We start from the raw sequence: 22,176 nt of genomic DNA, 5'->3' as shown, positions 1-22,176 counted from the left end.
ATGGCACGCTGCCGTGCTGTCACAGCATAGAAGGAATTACGGCAGTGCCACTGCCAACACCTACTACGTCCAACTTCGACAGTCCTCATTGTCACTACGGGCACGTCTTTGACTCCTTCCAGGAGAAAGGTGTGGTCTGCACTTACCTTCTCAACGCTGCTCATGGCCTGGAAATAGATGTTGTAGCCTTTCCGAGGAGCCAATGGTGGGTTCCAGAAACCCTGGTAAGTCCTGTTGTCACCCACAGTAAAGGGGGCTGGCTCCGGCAGGTTTCCTGGGGGCAGCTCAGCAGCGAAGTAATACGGCGATCCCCCGCTAAGAGCGGACTGATAGGTGACGGGGATTTGGTAGCACTCCATGGCACCCGTTTCTCGCTTTGTTCGGTGCGGGTGCAGCTCCTCAACAACAATCTGGTAGGCACTAGTGAGGGCAGAGGAAAACCAACATAACCTTAAGGTCACCTGCTAAGGTCAAATCTCTAGTCTCATAAAAATATTAACCCAATTGCTTTGTGTAAACTCAAAAAGAAAACAAAGCAAAGAAAAAAGGAAAAGACAGTAGATGCATGGATGCAGAGAAAAAACAAAGGCTTGAAATATAGCAAAGCCATCCAATCCAGCCATTAGAATGAAGCAGCATTGATTTTTTTCAGGAAAAACAACAATACAAATCTATACACAACCTCCTAACAACGATTTATTTTCTTTTTTAGGCTTCTTCTTTCAAAGAAACACAGGAATTAATCTGACTTTAAACTACAATAGATGAAACTCTTGGCTACTCGGAAGCATCTGAAGTTAGCATTTTCCTTTGAAACAATATTAGAGAAAGCTGAGCTTCAAGGCCCAACATAATGACTGCCTCCAGGCTGTGCTTGAAGCACCAATTTGCAGTTGTCATATCATTAGAGACAGAATGTGCTGACAGGCTTCTCCACCTCTTGACCTTGCTGTGGCTTCTATCTTGGCTCAGAGCTATGTAGATCTAAAGTACAAGTGACATGCTGTAATACAAGCACAGATGGACAGAAATCTGTCCATTCCACCGAAATAGACTGCCTCATTCCTCTACAGTTGTCAATGATAAAACGTTACAAATTGCTGAAGCAGATGGCATTTGGCCTATTAAAACACCATCCCAACCTCCCAGTACCTCTCTTGAAATGGTCCATGGCTTGGCCACTTTTCAAAATCACCTGCTCAAAACAGGACAGGTAATTATAATTCTTCTTCCTCCTTTAGGGGGACTACCTAACTGCAGGATGTTACCAACTCATTATCAGCTTCCTCTGCTCTGCAGAAATACAGAACTTACATACTGAGAGCACAAGGTAATTCTTCAGTTTATAAGAAAAAAAAAATTAAAAAAGATTTTTGGGTTTTAAGAACTGTATGTACACATACACACACACATGTACACATGCACACAATGTCTCCTTTATATGCAGATACATCTGAGGACCTTATGAAAGATTAGCAAGAAAATATGCCTACGTATATAGACAAGACCTGAAAGCTATTCAATTAAACTGGCCGAATTGCCTGTCTTGGTTTTGGTTTAAAGCTTTCTAAACAGAAAAGGCAAAATTGAACAGAGTTCTCAAAGCATCGGTGCATTGCTGCAGGGATTCCGAAAGGCAAAGGCAGAGACAATCCTCCTCATTTCAGAACTTATGGGGCAGCATTAAATTATTTTGTCAATTTTCTCGGCTACCACTGCCCAGAAAACCCAATAACTGTAGTGGCAGAGATGAAGCATGATACTGGGGAATGGAAGGAAGGAAGGAAGGAGACAAGAAAAAAATAAGAAACTTAGTTTCACATCTTTCTTGAGCTGAAAGAAGAAGGTAGCATCCCCTTTTCCTAGCACCTAAAAAAATCAGGAGGAAAGCCTCTTCGTTTTCAAAGTGACCAAGAGGAATGTAAAAAGTCACCTCATTTTTAAAACTCTAGGTAAAAAGAAGAACGTAAACAAAAAATGATGAGTTAGTTCCAGGGATCTCTGTTCCTCATAAACTGTCAGTGAACTGAACTTGGTTATAAATCACGTTCTGTGATTCAAGCTATTAACTATGTCCAGTTCATGCAGCCTGCACCAAAAAATCCTTTCCACACGATCCCTGCACACCCAGAATCCTTCTTTACACTTCAAAATTAATGTAAAAGAAAAAAAAACCCTAAAAGCATCGATATTTTACAAATTTGACAGGATGTAAAATATTAAAAATAATTTTTGTCTATAATGTCTTGAGGGAAGAAATGACTACTGGCATTCATTCCCCCCCTGGCCTTGCCCTGGATCCCGGCAGGGTTAAAACCACTGCTCCCAAACCAGGCACCCAACTGACTGAAGAGTACTGGGACCACAGCACCGCGTCTCTGCTCCCTCCCTTCTCTCGTGAGCTGCCTGCGGACCGGGGCCAACACAAATCCTGCTCTCCGAAGTGCCTGCGACGCCCTGCCAATGTCGGGGGAGTGAGCCAGCAGGGAGAGCGCAAGGTTGGGATCTGCCACAGTGACCAAACTAAACTCCTTTCCCTGCCCCCCCACTCCCCCAGTTTTATAGAATAAGGGCTAAATGAGGTATCTCGGTTTTTTAAAGGCACGTGTCCTTTTTAAGGGTAAGGTCTCTTTCGAGACCAAAACCAAAAATGAAAGATGAAGGGCATGAGAGTTAAATATTAGTGAAGTCTCTTTTAATAGCATTCTTTAAAAACACGCAGCAATTTTTGCATGATATACAAGGTATGGCAAAATTCTGAAGCCCGAGATCACAATTAAATGTGAACGTTCTGACAAATTGTTAAATAAAGTAATTTACGTAAAATACGCTTCCAAAAATAATGCTTTTTGCGCCCCTACATCCAAAACACTACAAAATGTGGAAAATAAGAGATAGATATACACATTGTAGCCATCTGTACATATACAATCACTTTTAGTGATTAGTAGAATAGCAAATAACAGAAAGTCTTTAAAGTCTCCAACAGGGCTTTGTTTTTAAATCTATTTTTTCTATAATTTTCACAAAGTATTTTTTAAATAAAAGAAGTGCCCATCCTCCTTGGAAAAGGGCTCTGGCAGTATTCTGCATGCAGCATTATAGGCTAACAAGACACGGAGGAATACAGTCATTTACCTCTGGGCCCTTTGCAATACCATCTGTTTAAACCCATTTACTAAACACTATAGTGGCTCCAAAGCAGCACTGTTACTCTATGTACACATAATAGTGTGTTCAGAAAGGACACCCTGCTGTAAGATGTGAAGAAAGAAGCCAAAGTTAAATTTGCAACTTGAAAAGCGGGGTGTTCACTGGCTGCAAATGTGGTCTGATACCAGGCTATAAGTGAAAGTTTAAAGGCTGCATACTCTGCTTATCCTTGAATTTTTACATATTACTAATCCTATCTTAAATTATCTTCCATTTTCTACACATTTTTTTGTGTAATGGTGGGAATTCCATTATCAAGAGAGTTTTCTTGCAACCAGAGTTGAGCGAACTCCAACAACAACAATTTTTTTCCAGTCTTCCCATACAGCAAAGGAGGAATAAAAGAGAGAAGTAAAGAGGGAGGAGTGGAAAACCTAGATGACAATACTCCTCCCTGATGACTAAAATAAAATCTGACCTATTCTGAAGAGTAATACAAACTTCAGAACGTGCTACGTAAGTTGTCGGGATCATACAGGCCAAACAGTTGTCTGAGCCAGGTAAGCAGAGAAAGTATTGAAGATCTAGCAGGTGAAGAGCTCCTCAGCTGAAATTTCGCATGAAGAAATTACTTTTCATGTCAAAAAAACTTTTTTTTTAACTTAAGAAAGCCTGCACAGTACCCCCTTGTTGACCAAGATGATTACAAACAGCCAAAGGAGACCCCTGCCAACAGATCTTACTTTTCATTCCTCCCTAAAAATTCAGGCTCCCAAAGAGCTACGGTGGTGGTGAAAACGTTCATACTTCAGCCCTATTGTGACTAGGCTTTAACACCAGCTAGAGATTTCCTTCTGCGCATCTAGCGGAGACACAGTGTCTTCTCCTTTGACAGATGTCAGAATGACTGACAGCCCAAGTTACAACCCCAGGTCTCAGAATTCTGACTGACAACTAAGTTTTAGCTGCTCCCTGCCATGGTCTACTTAATTAGTCTTGTTGCAAAATGAAAACAACATGATTTTGCATATGGAGGTATAAGAAAAACACTTTAGCAATCAACTAAAATAAATTTAATCATTAAAAAGTTGTCTATGCTGATTCTGATATATGCTCCTTGTAATCCTCATCTACAGTAGGATTCAAAAACAAAAGATGTTTTTTTTAGTTAGGAACCTTCAGAAAAACTACAGCAACAAATCACGTCTTCAGATGAATCACTGAAGCACCATTGATGCTAATGACTGGGATCTCGTCCATGAGATTGATGGTGAAACAGTACACGCTCCACAGCCAGCCTGAACCATCCAGCCCTGTCTCCCTTTGCATTTCTAGCTTGTAATTTGGTTCAAACCTTCAGAAGACAATAAAGAATGCTAGAGATTACACGATAACACTAGACAGGGAAGATATGTTAGAGTCATGTTTAAACTGTGATGACTATGGCATCTAGTGTCTTAAAGAAATGATTGACAGCTGCATATAGATTACACTTGAGCTAAGGAACATCTGTTTCCTGGGGAGCTGTGCTGATGGAGGGCTGAGGTACAACAAAATCTGAACATAGTATAAGTCTGTTCGTAAAAGCAAAAGAGCACCAGATTAAGCTTATTTTTCTTTTTTCCCCTGTAAAACACGGACCTAATTTTTAAATAAAATATTATTTTAAATAAAATGATCTTTTGACCATCTACACGTCCAGGGATTGGAGGACTGTGTGCAAACAAACCTTTCCAAAAAAACAACTGCATTCTTCCATGTCAGGCTAAAGAAAAGCATTTGAGTCCATTCCACTCAATCACATCTGCAGGCACAGTGATGCATTTTTTTCTCACCTACCTAGTAACGCTCATTATAGCAGCAAGCCAGCTTGTAGCGGAAACACAACTGCAGCATGGTTGGAGTGAAGCTTCACTAAAATGCATCATGAAATTTAGAAAAATACACTAAATTGATTCAAAAATTGAGTCTGCTACATTTATCTCCCCTGCTAAGGAGCTGCTGAAAAATACCAAACTGCAATATACATAACTTTCGGAAAGGGAATGGGACCATGTCTTTTGCATTCCCCTGGAGAATGCTCCTCATTCAAAATAAGCGATAAAACACCTGTTTTGTTTTAAAAATAAAGCCCAGCTCTCCAGTTATGGCAGAGGACTTCTTTCCTTGGCCTCCTATGTTAGAAATGTAATGTACTCTCTCAGGGTTTAGAAATTAAAGTGGAGAGTGAAGATGGGAGACACGAAAGACAGACATATGCTTTTAAGAGAACATAAACAACATTTACTAATCCTCTATCAAACTATCTATTGTTTAGTACATAGATCCTTTTTGCCACCTTCACAGTCCACAGCGACAAGCTCAGGCCATACGACTGAGGAAGCCCTAAGGAAAATTGAGAGAATAAATGTGAGGTGGTGTGCTGCAGGTTTACGCTGCAGTGAGTTACCTGCCTGCAAGTACTGTACAGAGAAACCAGAGCTCCCTGAACTTGGTACAAGAAATTCTCTAACCGCATCCCAGCACACTACAAGACTGCGAAAGAAACCCGGGATAGGAGACCAACCCCCCTCGGGGTGCGTGGTGGGACTGAAGACAGGAGCCCACCACTGCCCGCAGAGATGTGCTGCAGGCCAGTTGGCATCGGGAGGATGAGCACGACCACCAGGAGATCCCAGCGGTGCCTGGCAGGCCCCGTGCCAGCCCCCACAGGGACCAGGCACAAGACTGAAGGGATATGGATCAGATGAGAGAGAGAGAGAGAGAGAGAGAGAGAGAGAGAGAGAGAGATGACATTTCTCAGACAGGGACACCTTCAGATCTGGCCAGCAGCGGGACACCTGGAAGGCCTTAAAAGCACCTACAAAGGAGTACAGTGAATTTAAGCACCTGCACAACTTGGGAGCATTTTCAGATCACAGGTCTGGTTTCTGCTGTATGAATTCAACAAACCCCCTGTTTTAGGAATCCAGGTCCTGTACTGGATGTAGTCCTGCACATTTTGTCATTCTCCACACACCCAAAAATACTAGGTTTGCTAGTATTTTGTATAATACTAGGCACACTACTCAACATCAGCTGAGCCACGGTAACCGACTTACTGTAACGCAGAATGAAATGCATTAGCCCCTGTTTCTCTAAAATGTCACAAGGGTAAGAGCATGAAAAGGTTCTGATGCTCCGTAGCTAATTAACCTCCAATTAGTCAGCTCTGTCCCTGAATATTGCTGATGCAGGCACATCAGTAAAACACAAATGGAATCAAATAATATCACAACATTTTCGCACTAACAAGTAGAAGTAAAGAGCAGGATGTGGACTAATCTTTGCAAAAAGAATTAAATTATCTCTCAACAGAGAACAGACAGGGGAAAGACCCCTCAAAGTTAACATAAATGAAACATTTTAATATGATTATGGGACATGCCAAATAAAATTTAATAGCTTGCTACATGATGTCTAGTAAGAAGCACTCTGAGGAAAAAGGTCAAATAGTTTGTATTCATCACTATTATTCTCCCATTTCCTCTGAGCTTCCAATTTTCCAGTCATACCTACATGCTGTAGAATAGCTGATTTGAAGCACCAGAGAAGTGTTATTTCCAAATCCACTTTCTGACAAACACCTTTCAACCTTATATTTCAGAGACACTGTGAGAAAGCAGAATGAAATGATAATGGATAGGAGGTGATCCTGGGGACCCTAAATCAAACAAGACAGCTGGATGAGCTGGATGATTCAGGTCATTACTATCTTTAAAAAAACAAAAACAAAACCCCTGAAGAATGTTTCTTTTTAATTACAGATCTATTGGCAAGCTCAGTCTAGTTAAAAAAAACAATAGTAATGTCGAATATCATTTGGAAATGAACAGCTCCATGAGCTGCAAGACAGCATATAATCAACTTAAAAAAAACCAACAAACCTCTTTTTGATTTTTTTAATTTTTTTTTTTACCTGATAGGTGCACCTTTTGCCTGTGCCGGTCTCAAGAGTACAGTTATTGTAGTCGCGGTTTCATTGAGAGATGCATCGACTCCTTCGTAGTCCGGTAAAGTGGGAGCTGAACAATGTTGAGTGGGAAGGAAAAGAACAAGAAAGAAATCAGTGAAAACATTTTGAACTGTCAAGAGATTGTCGCTGTTTGCGACATAGTAGAAAGCCATAATCTTCATAAGCTATGTGAGTCTTTTTTAATGGTTTTCCAGTCAGGCACCATCTTTTACTAGAGCATGAATGGGACTTCACCAACTGATAACCCTATCCCTAACTGCTCCCCCTCAAATCATGATACCTATCAAGTTTAACAGGTTTATCCAAGAAGGACAGAAATAGAGGGAGGAGATGACTGCCAAGAAACCCTAAGACTACAAAATCCCATTTTGGCCTCGCTCTTTCTACTTTGCAAACAACTATATTCAATGTCTTGAAGACCCAACCTCTACCACCTCTGTTTTGCCTCCTCCAACAATTTAGGAACCTTTCACATTTTCTCTTAAATGTTATGGGAAATCGTGCCAATACCAACCAGACTGTAGGAAAATTGGGCTTGGACAGATGTGCATCTGTGGACTAGAACTGGATGGGAAAGCCTATTCTCATGCCCATTTCTCATTCCGTTTATAACAATGGATGGCCAAGCTGCTCATGAACCAGTTTCTGAACCATGGCAGGTTTCAGCCCAGGGTATTAAGAATAAACAAGTCAAAGTCAAAACTAGAAGCAGTTCAATAACTCATCCATTAATGGACTGACTGCTAGGCTTTTGTGGCAGAAATATTTGTTGTGGGTTGGATGGCTGGTATTGGTGATCACTTCAACCATCCAACTTTAACCTGCTGCCACAAATCTACCACAGTGCTCTCTGGCAATACTGTTGCTGATTTCAGCTCTAGTGCAAGGAAAGAAGCCGGTTTTTCTGTGACTCAGAAAATAACGGATTTCTACTAAACACTAACCTTTAACAAGCTTGAAATCTGTCTGCACTTTTTTTTTAATATGTGGCTGTACCTTCACAAAATTATTAATGATGTCTGTATATTTCAAAATGAACTTTCACAAAAAAGATGTTTCCTAGCAGGATGACAATCATTTAAGTCATAATAATTTTATGACAATATATCAATAGATAGAAGAGCAATGAAAGATTAAAAGCCTTGCTTCATTAGTCCCAGATTCTAGATGAACTCAGAAATTGCTCTTATTCCATGAGATATTCTTTTATAGAAACAATGTTCATTTAATGTTCATTTATAAATTACTATTTACACCATGTTCACTAGGATCACAGTAGTCACTTGTAAGCACGGTTGAAAGGAATAATTTAACTCCTCATTAGAATAAAGCTAGCATTTCCTGAAACATATGTATTGCTTCATAAAAAGTATCAGTTATGCAGAGTGAAACTAGACAACAGTTCATAGCATAAAGCAAGATGAAAACAAAACAGGCTGAAATTCAGATGCAAAGGGTGTTACAGCCCGCCTTTAAGCTTTCCTAGTATTAACCATGTTTCACTAACAGACCCATACTGTGTCTAGAAAGTGTGGTAGGCTGGATTCTGGACAAAATTCCAAAATTTCTGGGTGGAAAAAGAGGGCATATCTGAAGAAGCCCCAACACACTGTAGTCCTAAATAATCCAAACATGTTGAGGTGCTTATTCCTCAAAATACTGAGACGTCTGGGGGACAGGCATGCTAGTAAGATATTACATAGTTCCACTTTTTTTTTTCTCTCCTACAAAGAGGAGACAAGTGCGCAAGTACTACGCCACCATTACGCTTGCAAATTTATGAACTGGAATTTGTTGTGAAGAAACACAAGGACTTCAGAAGAACCTGAGTAAAATATTAGACTTCAAAACAGCTTAATAGCTAGATAAACAGAACAGAATATGTAATTTTGGATTTATTTTTTTTTGAGGTTTGGTTGGGTTTTTTTGAAGGGGCTGGGGTATGAGAAGCACTAGTACTTATATGCTGGGATGGAATTCAAGAAACTGTTCCACTTAACTACGACAACTACAGCATTCCACTTGCTACATAATTCAAGGAGCTCTGCCTTGAATTTTCTCACATTTTGATTTATGTGCATGTTTTTGGGAACTGGGTGAGGAGACTATGTGAGTAGTTTCCCACAGAAATAGTAGGTGCATTCCAATACGTTATTAACCTCCCTTTACAGGACAATGTAAGTTTCATTACGGCAGATAATAAGGTAAATAGCCTTCTTTGTCCTGTTTACATTTCTAAATGACTGACTACTTTGATCTCCGCCAAGCTCTGAAGTCACCATGTCATAAAATCAACAGTCTCTCTAGATATAGCATTGACTTTTCTTCTGCTATCATCAGCATAAACTACTATCTCATTCTTTGAGAATACTGAAATTTAAGAAAATAAAAACAGTAAAGCATTTCATTTGACGTTACTTTGACGCGTTTGACTTTGACATTTGCAGTGTGTTATTAAGACGAATAATGTCAGTCTTGGTGCATTGCAGTAAAGTGGATAAAGGCACGGGGAAGCAGACCTATACGAGCCTGGCAAAGGAAATTCACACCTCCTCCCAACCGCCCCGTTTCTGTTACAGCCGTGTGCTGCTAAGTGGTGTCACCTTGAGTAAGTCAGTTATTTCCTGCATCTGACTTTACTAATCTGCAAAACAAATACAGTACTTAGTGACCTATGGAGTGCTGAAAGGCTTAATTAGTTAAGGTTTATACAGCACTTCAGAATCTTTAGATGAAAGTACAAGATCACACAAAATAAAGCAGTTGACAACTACAGGTGTGCAATTTCCACCTCATGCAAGGATTTATCCCTGAACTTATGCTACTGCTCGGCAAATATGCTCAAAAACATTTTCAGTAATATAGGTTCACAATATGATAGGATTTTTGGGGGGTTTTCTTTCACATATCCTGATTTTTCAAGTCTTACAAAAAATGACCCCTGAAAACTTATAAAACCAGTGAACGTTCACACACACACACATTTTTTTTGTTTGTTTGTTTTCACCTGAGATGTTGGTTGTTACATTGATTGTGGTTGCTGGTCCAAAGCCTTTGATGGTGCTTGCACGTATAAAGAACTGGTAAGTAGTACCAGGATGCAAGTGCGAGAAGACGTGGTGCGTACTGTTCCACAGCTTCGACACAGTTTGCGGAGGTCCTGCGACTGGAACTGCAGGATCAAACGACCGTATACTGCTATAGCTGACCTGTGAAAACAATTATTTTTGTAACAACTGTTACAGTTGTTGGCACAAGGGGATTAGGTCAGCTTGGCTGGCAAGGAAACAAAAGACGCACGTTCAGCTAGCCACCCTCCTGTCCTGGGGACACCACGAGGACTTGATGTCTATTATTGTAGAGTCTGCTTCACTCAAAAGGCTATGTGGGTGCCCTTCATCTCTCTTTCTTCGTGATTTTAGCTCATGTATGGAAAATTTGACTGTTACATTTAAGCTGGGACACCCTCACCACCCTCCCCATTTCCACCAAACCCCTTCATTTTTCACTTCAATACATTCCCCTCTCGTCTTCTAATAATCACAGTTAAATGCTGTCCAAACCAAGTGAATATATTTAAAGCAAGCAATGATATCTTAATGTACTGGTTTTGACTGTGATGGAGTTAATTTTCTTCATAGCAGCTTGTACGGTGCTGTGTTTCGGATCTGTGATTAAAACACAAAAGCTCACATTTTTGCCCTTCTGATTCACCCCCCATCCCACTGCAGGGGAGTGAGCACGCGGCTGACTGAGACCGAGCTGCCCACCAGAGTTAACCCACACCATTTAAAGAACTTTGTTAGCATTAAACAGACAAACAGATTTAAAGAGTTCTGTTTGGTTAGTTGGTTTGTCTTCCTCCTATAATTCACTAGTACACAAAATTATACCCTCTGTTCCTTTAAAAAATGAGTGCTGGAGAGGATGGTGTTTGTTCCTCGAATCGGCTCGAGCTTCCTGCCAACCTCCCGTGGAGGTCCCCAGAAGGCTCATATACTAAATATACTTTAAACAGAATATATATGGAGGTTTCCTCGAAGGGCGGTATCTAAAAGTCTGACAAAGCTAAAAAACATTGCTCCAAATTGAATAATCATCTTACTTTTCATGTAACCTTCTCTTCCCACAAAGAAGATTTTATAGATCGTGGCTGTCATGGTTTTGGAAGGGTGCATAGCAACGATACCACATTTTTGAAAACTAGCACCTCCCACGTGGATTGTAATATTGTAATACCCACATGCCAAAGCCACTTGACAGGGCCGGCCAGCCAACAACATACGCACCATAATTATGATTTTTTAATATCTAATCACTACACAAAATCTGTAAATGAAAGCAGCACATAATTGAATAGCTGCCTACAGAGCACAAACACCCACCATCAGCCACCCCTCTTGCCGCACTTTCCCAGCCCTATCCTGTGCTTGTTAGCTGTTTAATGATTACCTCATACTGAGTAATGATGCCATTTGGATCCATAGGTTCCTTCCAGTTGAGGAAGATCTTATCTTCAAAAGGAGTTCCTTTCACTGACTTGGCAGGTATAGGGCCTGGAACTACAAACAAAATAAAACTTTTAAAAATAGGATATTCAAGAGACAGAAAAATTACAGAGATGACAGAACATCCTATTAAAACCAAAAGTGAACATAGGTCTATTTTTATTAATAATCATTTGCATGCAAAAGGCAGCAGCAGAGAGTATGAAAAAGCACTTCAAAGTGTATTTTGTCATTCGCAGTGCAGAGAGAGCATGAAGTTGAAACGTTATCCCCATATACGGTTTTTAAAACTTCATGTAAAGTCAAATTGTCTCGTAGTATAGCCAGGGGAAAGAGTTCAAGCTAGATTACAACTTCAGGGAACATCACTGAACTCTGTATTAAGTGTATCTTAGGACAAGGACTACATGGTTTTAAAATCCTTTTAAAAAGAAAAATCAAAGGCAAGGAAAAGCCTATGTTATACCCCATCTTCCAAAGGGGACAAATGCTTACAAAACAGTTTTCATCACCCCTTCTTATGATTTGTTGTTTTAAGAAGAAATCCTCGTTTAAAGAGGGGGCTGGGCACAGGACAAGCGCACCAGCTCCGCTGCCACTTCTTCCAGCCACCGACGGGCTCGTGCTGTGGAAGGATCAAAACCGCTTACTTCAAATCTTTCCACGAAGAGAAATTTTCAAAGCTTTGAACTGAGCCACGCTAAGATGACCCTACTTTCTTACTTCAAACGGAACCAATATCCCTGGTGTAATAACAAGTCTGAAGTGTCACCTCAGGCCTCTTTGCCCGAGTGATTCACAGTACCTGGTAATCCCATCAACGCCAGGCGGGAGCGCTTAGTTATCTCCCATTTCAGCTTACATTATATTTTTGCCTACACGTACAGTTCCTTTTTAACCACAGCAGCTCACCTAGATTTGAACATACATACTGCAAGAAGGGGATGAGGATAAGAGAGCACCTAAAGAAACCCTGAACCCAAAGAAACACCGTTCTCTCTCAAAAAGCCAAAGTTGCCCAAATCTGCAGCCTTTCAAGCTAAAATGTTACTTCTATTTAATATAGTTACATATATTTCTCTCCCCTTCTTAATCAGCCTGTTTTCTTCAATGTAATTTTCAGTGAGCCTTATGCATGACATTTCTTGGGCATTATTAATTATCAAAGCAGACTGAAGTTTTACAATGAGTAAAAATAAATTAAAATCTTCTGGATCAAAGGAAGCGCTAGGCACTGTGCTAGCAGCACCAAGAGGTGAGTGGTCTGTCCCAACAGTGGGATTTATTTCAGTCTGCAAGGAAGCTATAAACGATGATCTGACCCTTGGTGCAAACAACGTAATTTGGCACATTAATAGTAAATTCACGGAGTCAAAAAAAGCCCACAAGTAAACAGGTAAGAGCTTCACAGAAACTGCTCATCCACCTGTGAAGTGAAGACTTTGGAAAAGTTAACTGAAATCACACGCTGTTGCTTTGCCTCCGTGTCCCGATACAGACTGGGCAGGGGATGAAGGCTGACACGCCATGACAGCCCATGTGCTGTTCGCGGCATTGCTGTAGGCAACACTTTGCTTTTCATGGGAATGCTCTACTGGTTTTCTTCTCTACATCTCAAATGAGGTATGAATATACCCTAATGCACACGATATTTTCTCCGGAGGATGCATGTACGTGTGTGTGCATGTACATCTGTGTTTGGGAGAGAACACAGATATGTACCAGGGCAAGTACACAGAGTATGAAATTTGACATTAAAGCACATTAAAACATGCAAGGTAAAAAGAAAACAGACACAATTGCTCAAAAATCTGCAAAATACTTTTTGCGTGGTGATTTCAAAGAACATGTTCCATATTCAGTTGAAACTGGGTGCAGGGCTCTATGTTTGAGGGTTGCATAAAGCCTCCTACATTTTCTGTTTAAACACCTAAGTGGGAGAAGCCTCTAAGCTCATCACATCGCATGACTGTGTTTTCTTCTCCTGCAATATAAAATTCATTGCTTGTGGCGGCAGCAGCAATGTTAAACTAACTGGAACTACATGATCCCAGTTAGTTTCATGCTTCTCTTCCCACTGGCATGGGAAGGGCACAAGAACAGAAGCTAGCACAGCGATGAGCAGCTTGCTGGGAATCGAACGAGAGCAAGTGTCTAGAAAAAGAGAACAGTAATTCCCACAAACCTCACCCACCCCTGCAAATTCACCAAAGATGAAGCTTGGGATCAGCTTAAATTGTTTGAGATCTGAACTAGAATTAAAACAAAGAAACAAATAAAAGTTCAAATGCCTACAAAAAGGAATAAAATTTATTTTATCTTGAAGGACGTTTTGATAGGTCTGAAGTTATTTTTTTCCCTTCCATTTTTCAGTTCAACCACAGTAAAACAGTCTTTTAATTGCACAGCTTTACCAAAGGGGCAAAGGGAAGTGAGAAAAAACAGGAGCAAAGGAATTTGCTTTAAGAACAGAGTATCTGTGAGCAGGTCTGTAGATTCATCAGCCAGGTTAGTCACAATAATGCTTCAGCGTCCTCATTTGTGGGTTTATGTCTTTGTTCTTAAGTCAGTATTACTTATAAGCAGAAATTTTAAAAAGGTTGAAATAAATAAATAAATAAACCTCAAACGAGCGAAAAAACAACAAAAGAACAACAGCAAGATAACCTGCTGGTAACACTACTTTGAGGACTCAGACTGCATCTCTCCATGTAGGCAGCCATTGTTCCTGTTCCCTGTGACGCCCAGCAGATCTCCAAAGACTTAAGAAACAGCTTAAACTTCACCTTTCCAAAGCAGTGTTAAGAGCCTTCCCTTTTATACGGTATTTAGCAAGAACACAGGTGAAAAACAGCCAGGTGGACATCATCCTTGTGCTGACAATAGCTTTTGGAAACCTCCTCACAGCCAACACAAACAGCTTTCTTCAGGCTTGCGTGTGCATCCCCGAAGTCCCATCGCCCACCCCAGCACCTCTTTGCCGCCTTCTCAGCTGCCACTCTTCCTCCTACGTCAGCTCTCGCGCTGCCCCTTGGACTTTACAGTCTATACTAAATCAAAACACTCAACACTATCACAAGTATATATTAAGGTGAAGTATGATGCTTAAGATTCCCTATCAATAGCCAGGTATCTGAATAAATCAAAAAGTGTAAGTAGCTGTTGGAGGAGCTGGACTTGGACCTTTTGGCCTCTGCAACCTCTCCGTCGAAAGATTCTGGTCCCATTGATTTTCATTCCATCTGCTGACCTTGTGAAGTGTGACCCCCATCATCTCTTCATGACAACAACAGTAAACACTTTCTTTCACATACATTATTCTATGCTAAACAAACAACAAGTCAAGATTTATACTTATCTGAAGAAGTGAAGTAATTTACGTGGGTTTAACTATGCGTTTCAAAAAAGATTTTGAACTTCAGCAAAAAAAACCCTCACATTTTTCCTGTTAAAAAAGTACACAAACATAAAATGCACACATATATAAAAGTAACATAAAACAAATTCAAAGGGAATTTCAGCAAGGTTTTACAGTGGAAACATCACAAGCTCTACTTTCACGATTTACATGCATCTCCAGAGCCCTTTTAATGAGGCTATATAGTCGTATAGTGAATAGCTGATAATCTTTTCTTCTGCTGACATGTGGGATGGTGGACTTTTATAAATACTACGCATAATAAAAGTACAAACCATCAATCTGACATCAGACCAATTCATTTTGGAGCAATATATTTGCATTAGATTATGTCACAGGCACAAATAAATTGTTCTTCACAAACAGTGTCACCGAAACCTTGTTCTACACTAACTTAACGGGAAATTTATATTACAACGCATTACTTCTGGAAGAACAACGTATTAACTGACACCAACCACTATAAAAATGAATTTATATTGCTTCAGTTTTCCTGCTACAAAATAATGAAAGTGCATGTAAACAGAGTATTTTTATGATTATTATACTCTGTGAAAGCCATGCAGAGTATTATTATGCTATATGGTAAGGCCTATGTGCAGATATATGCACGGCTATAGTGGGAAAAATTCCTTTGTGGTACTCAAAAAGTGTAGCAGCAAACTTACAGCCTTTCTCCAAAGGTAGATGCTTATTTTCAGGAGACGGTGACGGCCAATCTCTTCTACTGTTTCAATGTTACAAGCAATTAAAATGGCCCACCTTTCCATTTGCTGTTTCTGACGATTTTAACTTTATGCTTTGTTACAACTCGAGAGTAAGGCTTAAATAGAAGCAAGTGTTACATAATAAAAAGGGAAAAAAAACCAATCAAATGAGGATTGCTATTACTAGTCTACCATAAGTATTTACAGCAAAGGCAGTGACGAAAAGGACCTCTTTCGAAATGGCTCAAGTTGCACCATTTGCAGCAAAGAACAATAAGCTGTTGGGCGCTATGGAGAAGAAAACGGATTGCGTATTCCTAGTCCCCTTCAGCACACGCACTCCTTGGTTATCGATCTTTCCTCCCGGAGGAGCCGGGCCAGTGCTGCCCTCCCCAGGCATGCAGTCCCGCTCCCCAGGCAAAAGCCTGCAGTCCCGCACGGCTCTGCGGCACACACCCGGCCCCCACGGGTACCGACCCGCTCACACCTGCGACGGTGCTCCCGCACCTTCCACCCGATACATAATCCCAACAACGATAAACGCTTACAATCAAGCTACTAAGCAAGCTGATGGAGTCTAATCAGTCTCAGCAGCAATCGCTTGTAGATATTGGTGCAAGTATCAAACGGGGTAAAACCCATGAGCTCTGGATTTGCTGAACTCAGGGGCTCAGGCACCCAACGCAGTATTTTGTTTGCAGCCTTTTTACACCTAACGCTGACTTCAGTACTCCTCTTGTCTGGAATTTGGAAACGTTTCTCCATGTCAGGGCGAAATACCCTCACACACACCTTACAACTGTCTAAAAATACGCAAACTGATGTTCGGAGAGTGCCTCCAGCCAGCGCAGGGCTTGGGAACGGTGGGAACTCGTGGGCCCCAGTGTAAGCCCTCATTGCACTGCACACTGCCGAAGCAGTCGCTAATGCTGGCCTGTTCGTAGGCATCGTTATGTCAAACCCCACTGCAACACAGAGGCTCATCGGCAATATCACTTTTTCAGCTATAAAGCTTCTAATGCAGGTATCTAAAGGCAATGAAAGTAAGAAGTTGTTTCAGCCAGGGTCAATAATTCTGCATTTCAGGGCCAATTTTTCCCCAGCTAGTAATATAAAACCTAGCTTGTTTTGCTAGTCTCTACAGTACCTTAAAACCACTTACTTCATTTGTCGTTTGGTCAGCGTAAGCTTAATATAAATATCTGCTAATAATTTCAGTATTTTTCTTACTTTCTCACAAATCAACTTTTCTGATGTCTTTAACAGAAAGTGCTCACGTGTCTGTCTGCAACCACCTTTTCTCTCTCTCAGTGGTATGCTGATAGCAGATCTGACCTACCATCTGAAAAAAAGAACTGGGGTTATTTTCGCAGGCTGAAGGACACATAGGTTATCGCAAGCTCCTCTCGTCAATGGCAGTAGGTCAGTTATACCCAGTTTCAGTTCACTGCTGCAAATAACAGAAAAACTGCTCCCTTATTTGACTATATTGACAGTAAATTTTGCCACTGCTCATGACACGAGGGTCACTAGCCTCCCTTTTTGTTCAAGGACTGAGGTCAATACGTTTAGCAGCATTTATGGCCAACTTCACATTGAACCTTAATATCTCTTAGTCAAGAATGTATCTTCATTAACTGCAACCATTTGCCAATTTTTTCCCAGTAGGGTTAGTATACCAGGTTCACTTGACATCCATGCACGTGTCACTTGGCTAGAAAAGTTACACAATTTTCGAGACAGTTTGCCTTTTCAAGCAATCTTTGCAGCCCTCCTTTGCAGCATCGGACATACTGCCTGCTCATCTTGCTGCATTAACTTTTCTCCCAGGTGGGCTATTTTTGTTATTTTTACAATGGTACTTGTAGAGTTTTATATCTATGTTTTTCCAAAGCTCCTTGAAGCATCGTTTGTTTGTTTGTTTCCTTTGATCGAAGCATCTTTTCTACCCCCTCCTTTTTTTTGACCACTATTTTCCTGGGGTGCCAGAACAACTTGAAAAAACACAAAGGAAAAGTGCTTCTCATATCAAACAGTGAATGGAGAAAAATATATATAGTCTATTTTTTTTTTGTAAAGGCAACTTACAGCCCTACTGTCAAACACAGAAAAATACTAAGTGTCACCAGTTTCCACAAAATCCTCTCTCAAAGCTGGTGGAAGATATTTTCTCTTCACACATGTAGAAAGCACACTAAATATTTAACATTTGTAATTTTTTGTCGTCTAATTATAACATTTCTCATTTTCTCTGCCGTTTCCCCAGAGTGGTGAGCCTGCTGGAGTTTCCCCAGGAGCATGAGTGGACAGTTGGTGTCTTCACCCTGCATCGCAGCTCTAGATACCTCTGCACAGACCTGAATGAGCCATGCTCTCTGAAAGATCAGGGGGCCTCATTTGTGTCCAATGAGCATGTCCTTTGGCTCATACCAAAGGTTTGGTATACTTTAAGTCTCAAAATGGGTACTTATCCTATTCCAAGTGATCTTTTTCAATTAGCTGTTTGCCTGCTGTTAGCTGACACACTCCCTTACTAGTTATAAAATCACCATCGAACAATTTTGAGCTTCACAATTTGCTTTCTCCATAGCTGCTCTCTCAGAGCTAATGTCACTATTCCTGCTAATCCACTGCCTTTTGCATCTGTTTCCAATTAAAAACTGAGGAAGCATTTATCTGCTTTAATCCCATTCGCCATCCACTGCTCTTGGAAGGGTCCCTCTGAGTTCGCAGTGCCCTTGTGACCAGGCAGCTCCGAGAACGCGTGCACGCTGCTGATTCATGCTAAGTGAGAAGTTCACTGCTGGCTCTTGTACTTTGTTCAAAATGCCAAACATCATCTCTGCCCAGCATGTATGCATCCCCAGATTGTGCGAGCCTTCCCCTTTTTGCTTTATCAAATCCTTCAAACACTGTCCATCTCCTACACAAGCCAGGTGAAGCAGGGAGTCCCTGCCATGGCGCAGATAGCGCTGAGTGCCCGAAAAAGCTTTCTCCCAAATCTTAGTGATGACGTGATCTCTCCCAAAAGTGAAAGATGGTGTTTCACCTATAAAACACTGACAAGTTTCCTTGTTTTCATCTTCTTTTTGCATGACTGGTTTAACAGTGTATTGCTCAAGGGCTTATTTTTTACGTGGAACACAGCTATTTGCAAATTACTGTAAGATATGTCAAAGATTAATTCCAAGTTCAATAGAAATACTAAAAACCACCAAGTATTCAGATCTAGCTCTGGTCAGAAAAGAGGCTATTTTCAGACTGATATTCCTGGCTTTGCTGTCTTGCAGATACTGAATTACAAGCTATTAAAACCTTCTTAACTCGTCAGTCACGGCTCCACAGGTATGAAGCACAGCTGCTGAATATAACCCTGTCCTTCAATTGTTCCCTGAGTTAGTTCTGCTCCTGGTACCATCCACTGCTCAGTCACCACTCCGGGAGGCCTGGCCCAGCTATGCAGCCTTACATAAATATGAATCTTTATGAAAGACCACCAGAGATCCTCACTGTCTTGCACCAGAGCCCCGCAAAAGTCCGAAATCCTCTGTATTTTGCAAATCCCATAAGCTCAAATATGTGTAAAGCTCCTAGCAGAAGGGAGGAGGTGAAATCATAGAAGAAGAGAGATGAAGGGAAAAATTAAAACAAAACAACAACAAAATTAAAAAAGAAAAGAAAGGGACAGAGAGCTGGAAGCATGGGGAAGATGGATAAAACAACAGAAGATGAGGGCAAAATGGTAAAGACGAAGAGACATGAAAACGTGGGGCAGACACCTTTAACTACAACAGTCTACAAAGTTTTTATTTGATTAGTAGATCCTTGTAAGAAAGAATAGCATTGGAAAGAATGCTGCACTACAGAAAAGCTATCACAAAGTTTATTATCTGTTGTTGTTGTCATTTGAAGCTTTCAAAGTTTGTATTTATGGAAAGTCCACAATGTAAATGCACAGTTTCAGATAATCATGTAACTAGTGGCTTTTTCTAATTAATGTTATTTGCAAAAATGTAAGAAAATACTGTGATCCCTCTATTTTCCTTCTCATAAATGAATCATTGACAACGCCCCCCACTATGTAATTAACATCGTGCTCATGCTATAAAACCTACAAAAATCATCATGACAATGAGGCTGCTAGTGACCACATGTGAAATATGTGGGCCACAGACTCATGTATCTGCCTGTAGCTCTCACCTTCTCAGTCCGAGTTCTGCTTTGGAGTGCAAACTGTTCTAAAACAGTTTCAGACAGACAGCTGCTCACTTGGACATGGGACTAAACTAGCAGCATACACACAGGCAGTCAACTACAGAACTCAGTTTACTCTTGCTATGAGAGCTCAAGGAGCACACGCAGGTGTGAATACACCTTTGATCCTCTGAGATGGCTGAAAGCCCTGTGTTGCTTGCACGCTCTATATTTTGAAATACATGACAAAATGGACATAGACTTTCAAGTCAATCGGTAATGCACAATTAAAAATCTGCATTTCATTTAGTGCACGTTGTGTAACACACCATGTTGTGGCTGCCCCCTCCCTGGAAGTGTTCAAGGCCAGGTTGGGTGGAGCTCTGAGCAACCTGGTCTAGAGGAAGATGTCCCTGCTCATTTCAGGGGGGGTTGGAACTAGATGATCTGTAAGGCGCCTTTCAACCCAAATCATTCTATGATTCTATGATTTCCAATAGTATCATGGAGCAGACCTCACAAAAAGCAATTTTCAGGTCACAAGCATTATCATCACCAGTGTGTCTAAATATAGGTACATTTTAAAATGCATTAATTCTTCCTTGAAAACAACATCTGCTTGAAATAGTGTACCTTAGCAACTTTTGTTCAATGAGTGAGGCTTCTTCTACACTATGGTACCTCTGACACCAAAGCTAAGACTAAACAAGTTCACTGATCGCAAATTGGTGTGCTAGCTTGAGACCAAAACGTGCATTGTGTGCATCATTTTCCAAGAATAACCCACAACAAACCCAGAAGACAAAATATACGCACTTGACTGTGCTCTTGACAAGCACTGCTATAATGAGCAGCCACCATTTCCGCACATCTAACTAGATAAAGGGTATCAGAAACCATAACCTGAGAACTCAGTTAAAAAGAAAAAGAAATCCATTTTCCAAGGACTTAACAATCTTACTACTACTTTTCCTTTTTTTAACCTCAAGGAAAATAGCAACCATAAATATCTATAATGTAAACACACATACAGAAATAATTAATCATGGATTGTATTTATAATTAACTTTAAAAAAAAAGTAATGCTAAAATTTGAATTGCATGAAATATTCTAAATCTGTACTTGTGAATAAATCTTCATATGATGCATCTATGTCTCTCTAGTTCTCTACAGCTCCTCATATTCTACCTAATTAAAAAGCTGTTCTCTTTTCTTTCTTGCAACAGTAAACATATTCCTCTTCTATTTCTTATAAAATTAAAAATATATGGCAAAGAAGTTCTACCAGATTCTAACCTTGATTGCTATCCATATATAAAGTTATACTCTCGCCTCCATTTTACAGGCAAACACAATACCTTTTTCAATTTTGTCTTCTCAATGTATCTACACTTTTACATCAGTCCAACGATTCTTTTTTTGTTACTGATGGCAGTATCTATTTTCATTTTGTTGTTGTCAGTATTTTAATGAAATCTAAATATAAGAAAAGGAAACTAAAATTGCTTTTTACTACCACTTTTAAAATATTATTAGTGAAAAATACCTATTTTATTTTAATTTCTTTCATACCAAGATTCATAGCCTAACCACTGAATGTCACCATTAATATCTACATCTATTCTTTATCTCTTCCCAACTAAGGTAAGTTCAACTGTCTTGTCAATGAAACTTCATTCAGAGCATTTTAAAGAGGAATCATAGAATTACAGAGCATCTCGAGTTGGAAGGGACCTAAGCATCGTCCAGTTCAACTCCCAAGTTGAGAAAATAAAACTTTAATCAGATGGGTGGCTTTTAAAGAGTTAACAGATACTATATACTGTAACCTGCAACATAAAATATTGCTCAGATACATTTGCTGAAGAAGTTTTAAATCTTGAATAGAGTCTTTAAGCAGTGAACTCTGTATTTAAATATAAATATACAGAATCGAATTAATTTTTAAATACTACACCTAAACCGTGAAGAAGCCTTCACCTAACACCACCACTTGTTTCCTGTCACGTGTGTTAGCACATTTTTGGAATGACTGGGAAGCCACCCTCCTTTTTCTTGCGAGAGAGAGATTGAGTTTGACGTGCGCTACATGGACAGTTTGGGCTATATATGCAGGGTGGCAGCTATAATACTTTGAAAGCTACTGTTTTAGGGCTAATTAATACATTAATAGAAGAGAA

At 40.2% G+C, this 22,176-nt stretch overlaps 1 protein-coding gene across 8 annotated transcripts in view; it reads right to left on the bottom strand.

Annotated features, from left to right (window-relative positions):
* PTPRK (protein tyrosine phosphatase receptor type K) overlaps positions 1–22,176 on the bottom strand; it is a 326,159-nt gene that overhangs the window by 74,071 nt on the left and 229,912 nt on the right. For all 8 annotated transcript variants that reach the window (XM_075414077.1, XM_075414080.1, XM_075414079.1 and 5 more), the window contains exons 8-11: positions 11,621–11,730; positions 10,176–10,377; positions 7,112–7,217; positions 147–420 (exon numbers count right to left, since the gene is read on the bottom strand). In XM_075414077.1, coding sequence (XP_075270192.1) covers positions 147–420; positions 7,112–7,217; positions 10,176–10,377; positions 11,621–11,730 — 692 coding nt within the window. The remainder of the gene's footprint in view (positions 1–146; positions 421–7,111; positions 7,218–10,175; positions 10,378–11,620; positions 11,731–22,176) is intronic.

This window comes from Opisthocomus hoazin, chromosome 2, assembly GCF_030867145.1.
Source record: "Opisthocomus hoazin isolate bOpiHoa1 chromosome 2, bOpiHoa1.hap1, whole genome shotgun sequence".
NCBI lineage: Eukaryota > Metazoa > Chordata > Aves > Opisthocomiformes > Opisthocomidae > Opisthocomus > Opisthocomus hoazin.
The sequence above is the reverse complement of the archived record's forward strand: the minus strand, read 5'-3'. Positions and strand labels throughout refer to the sequence as shown.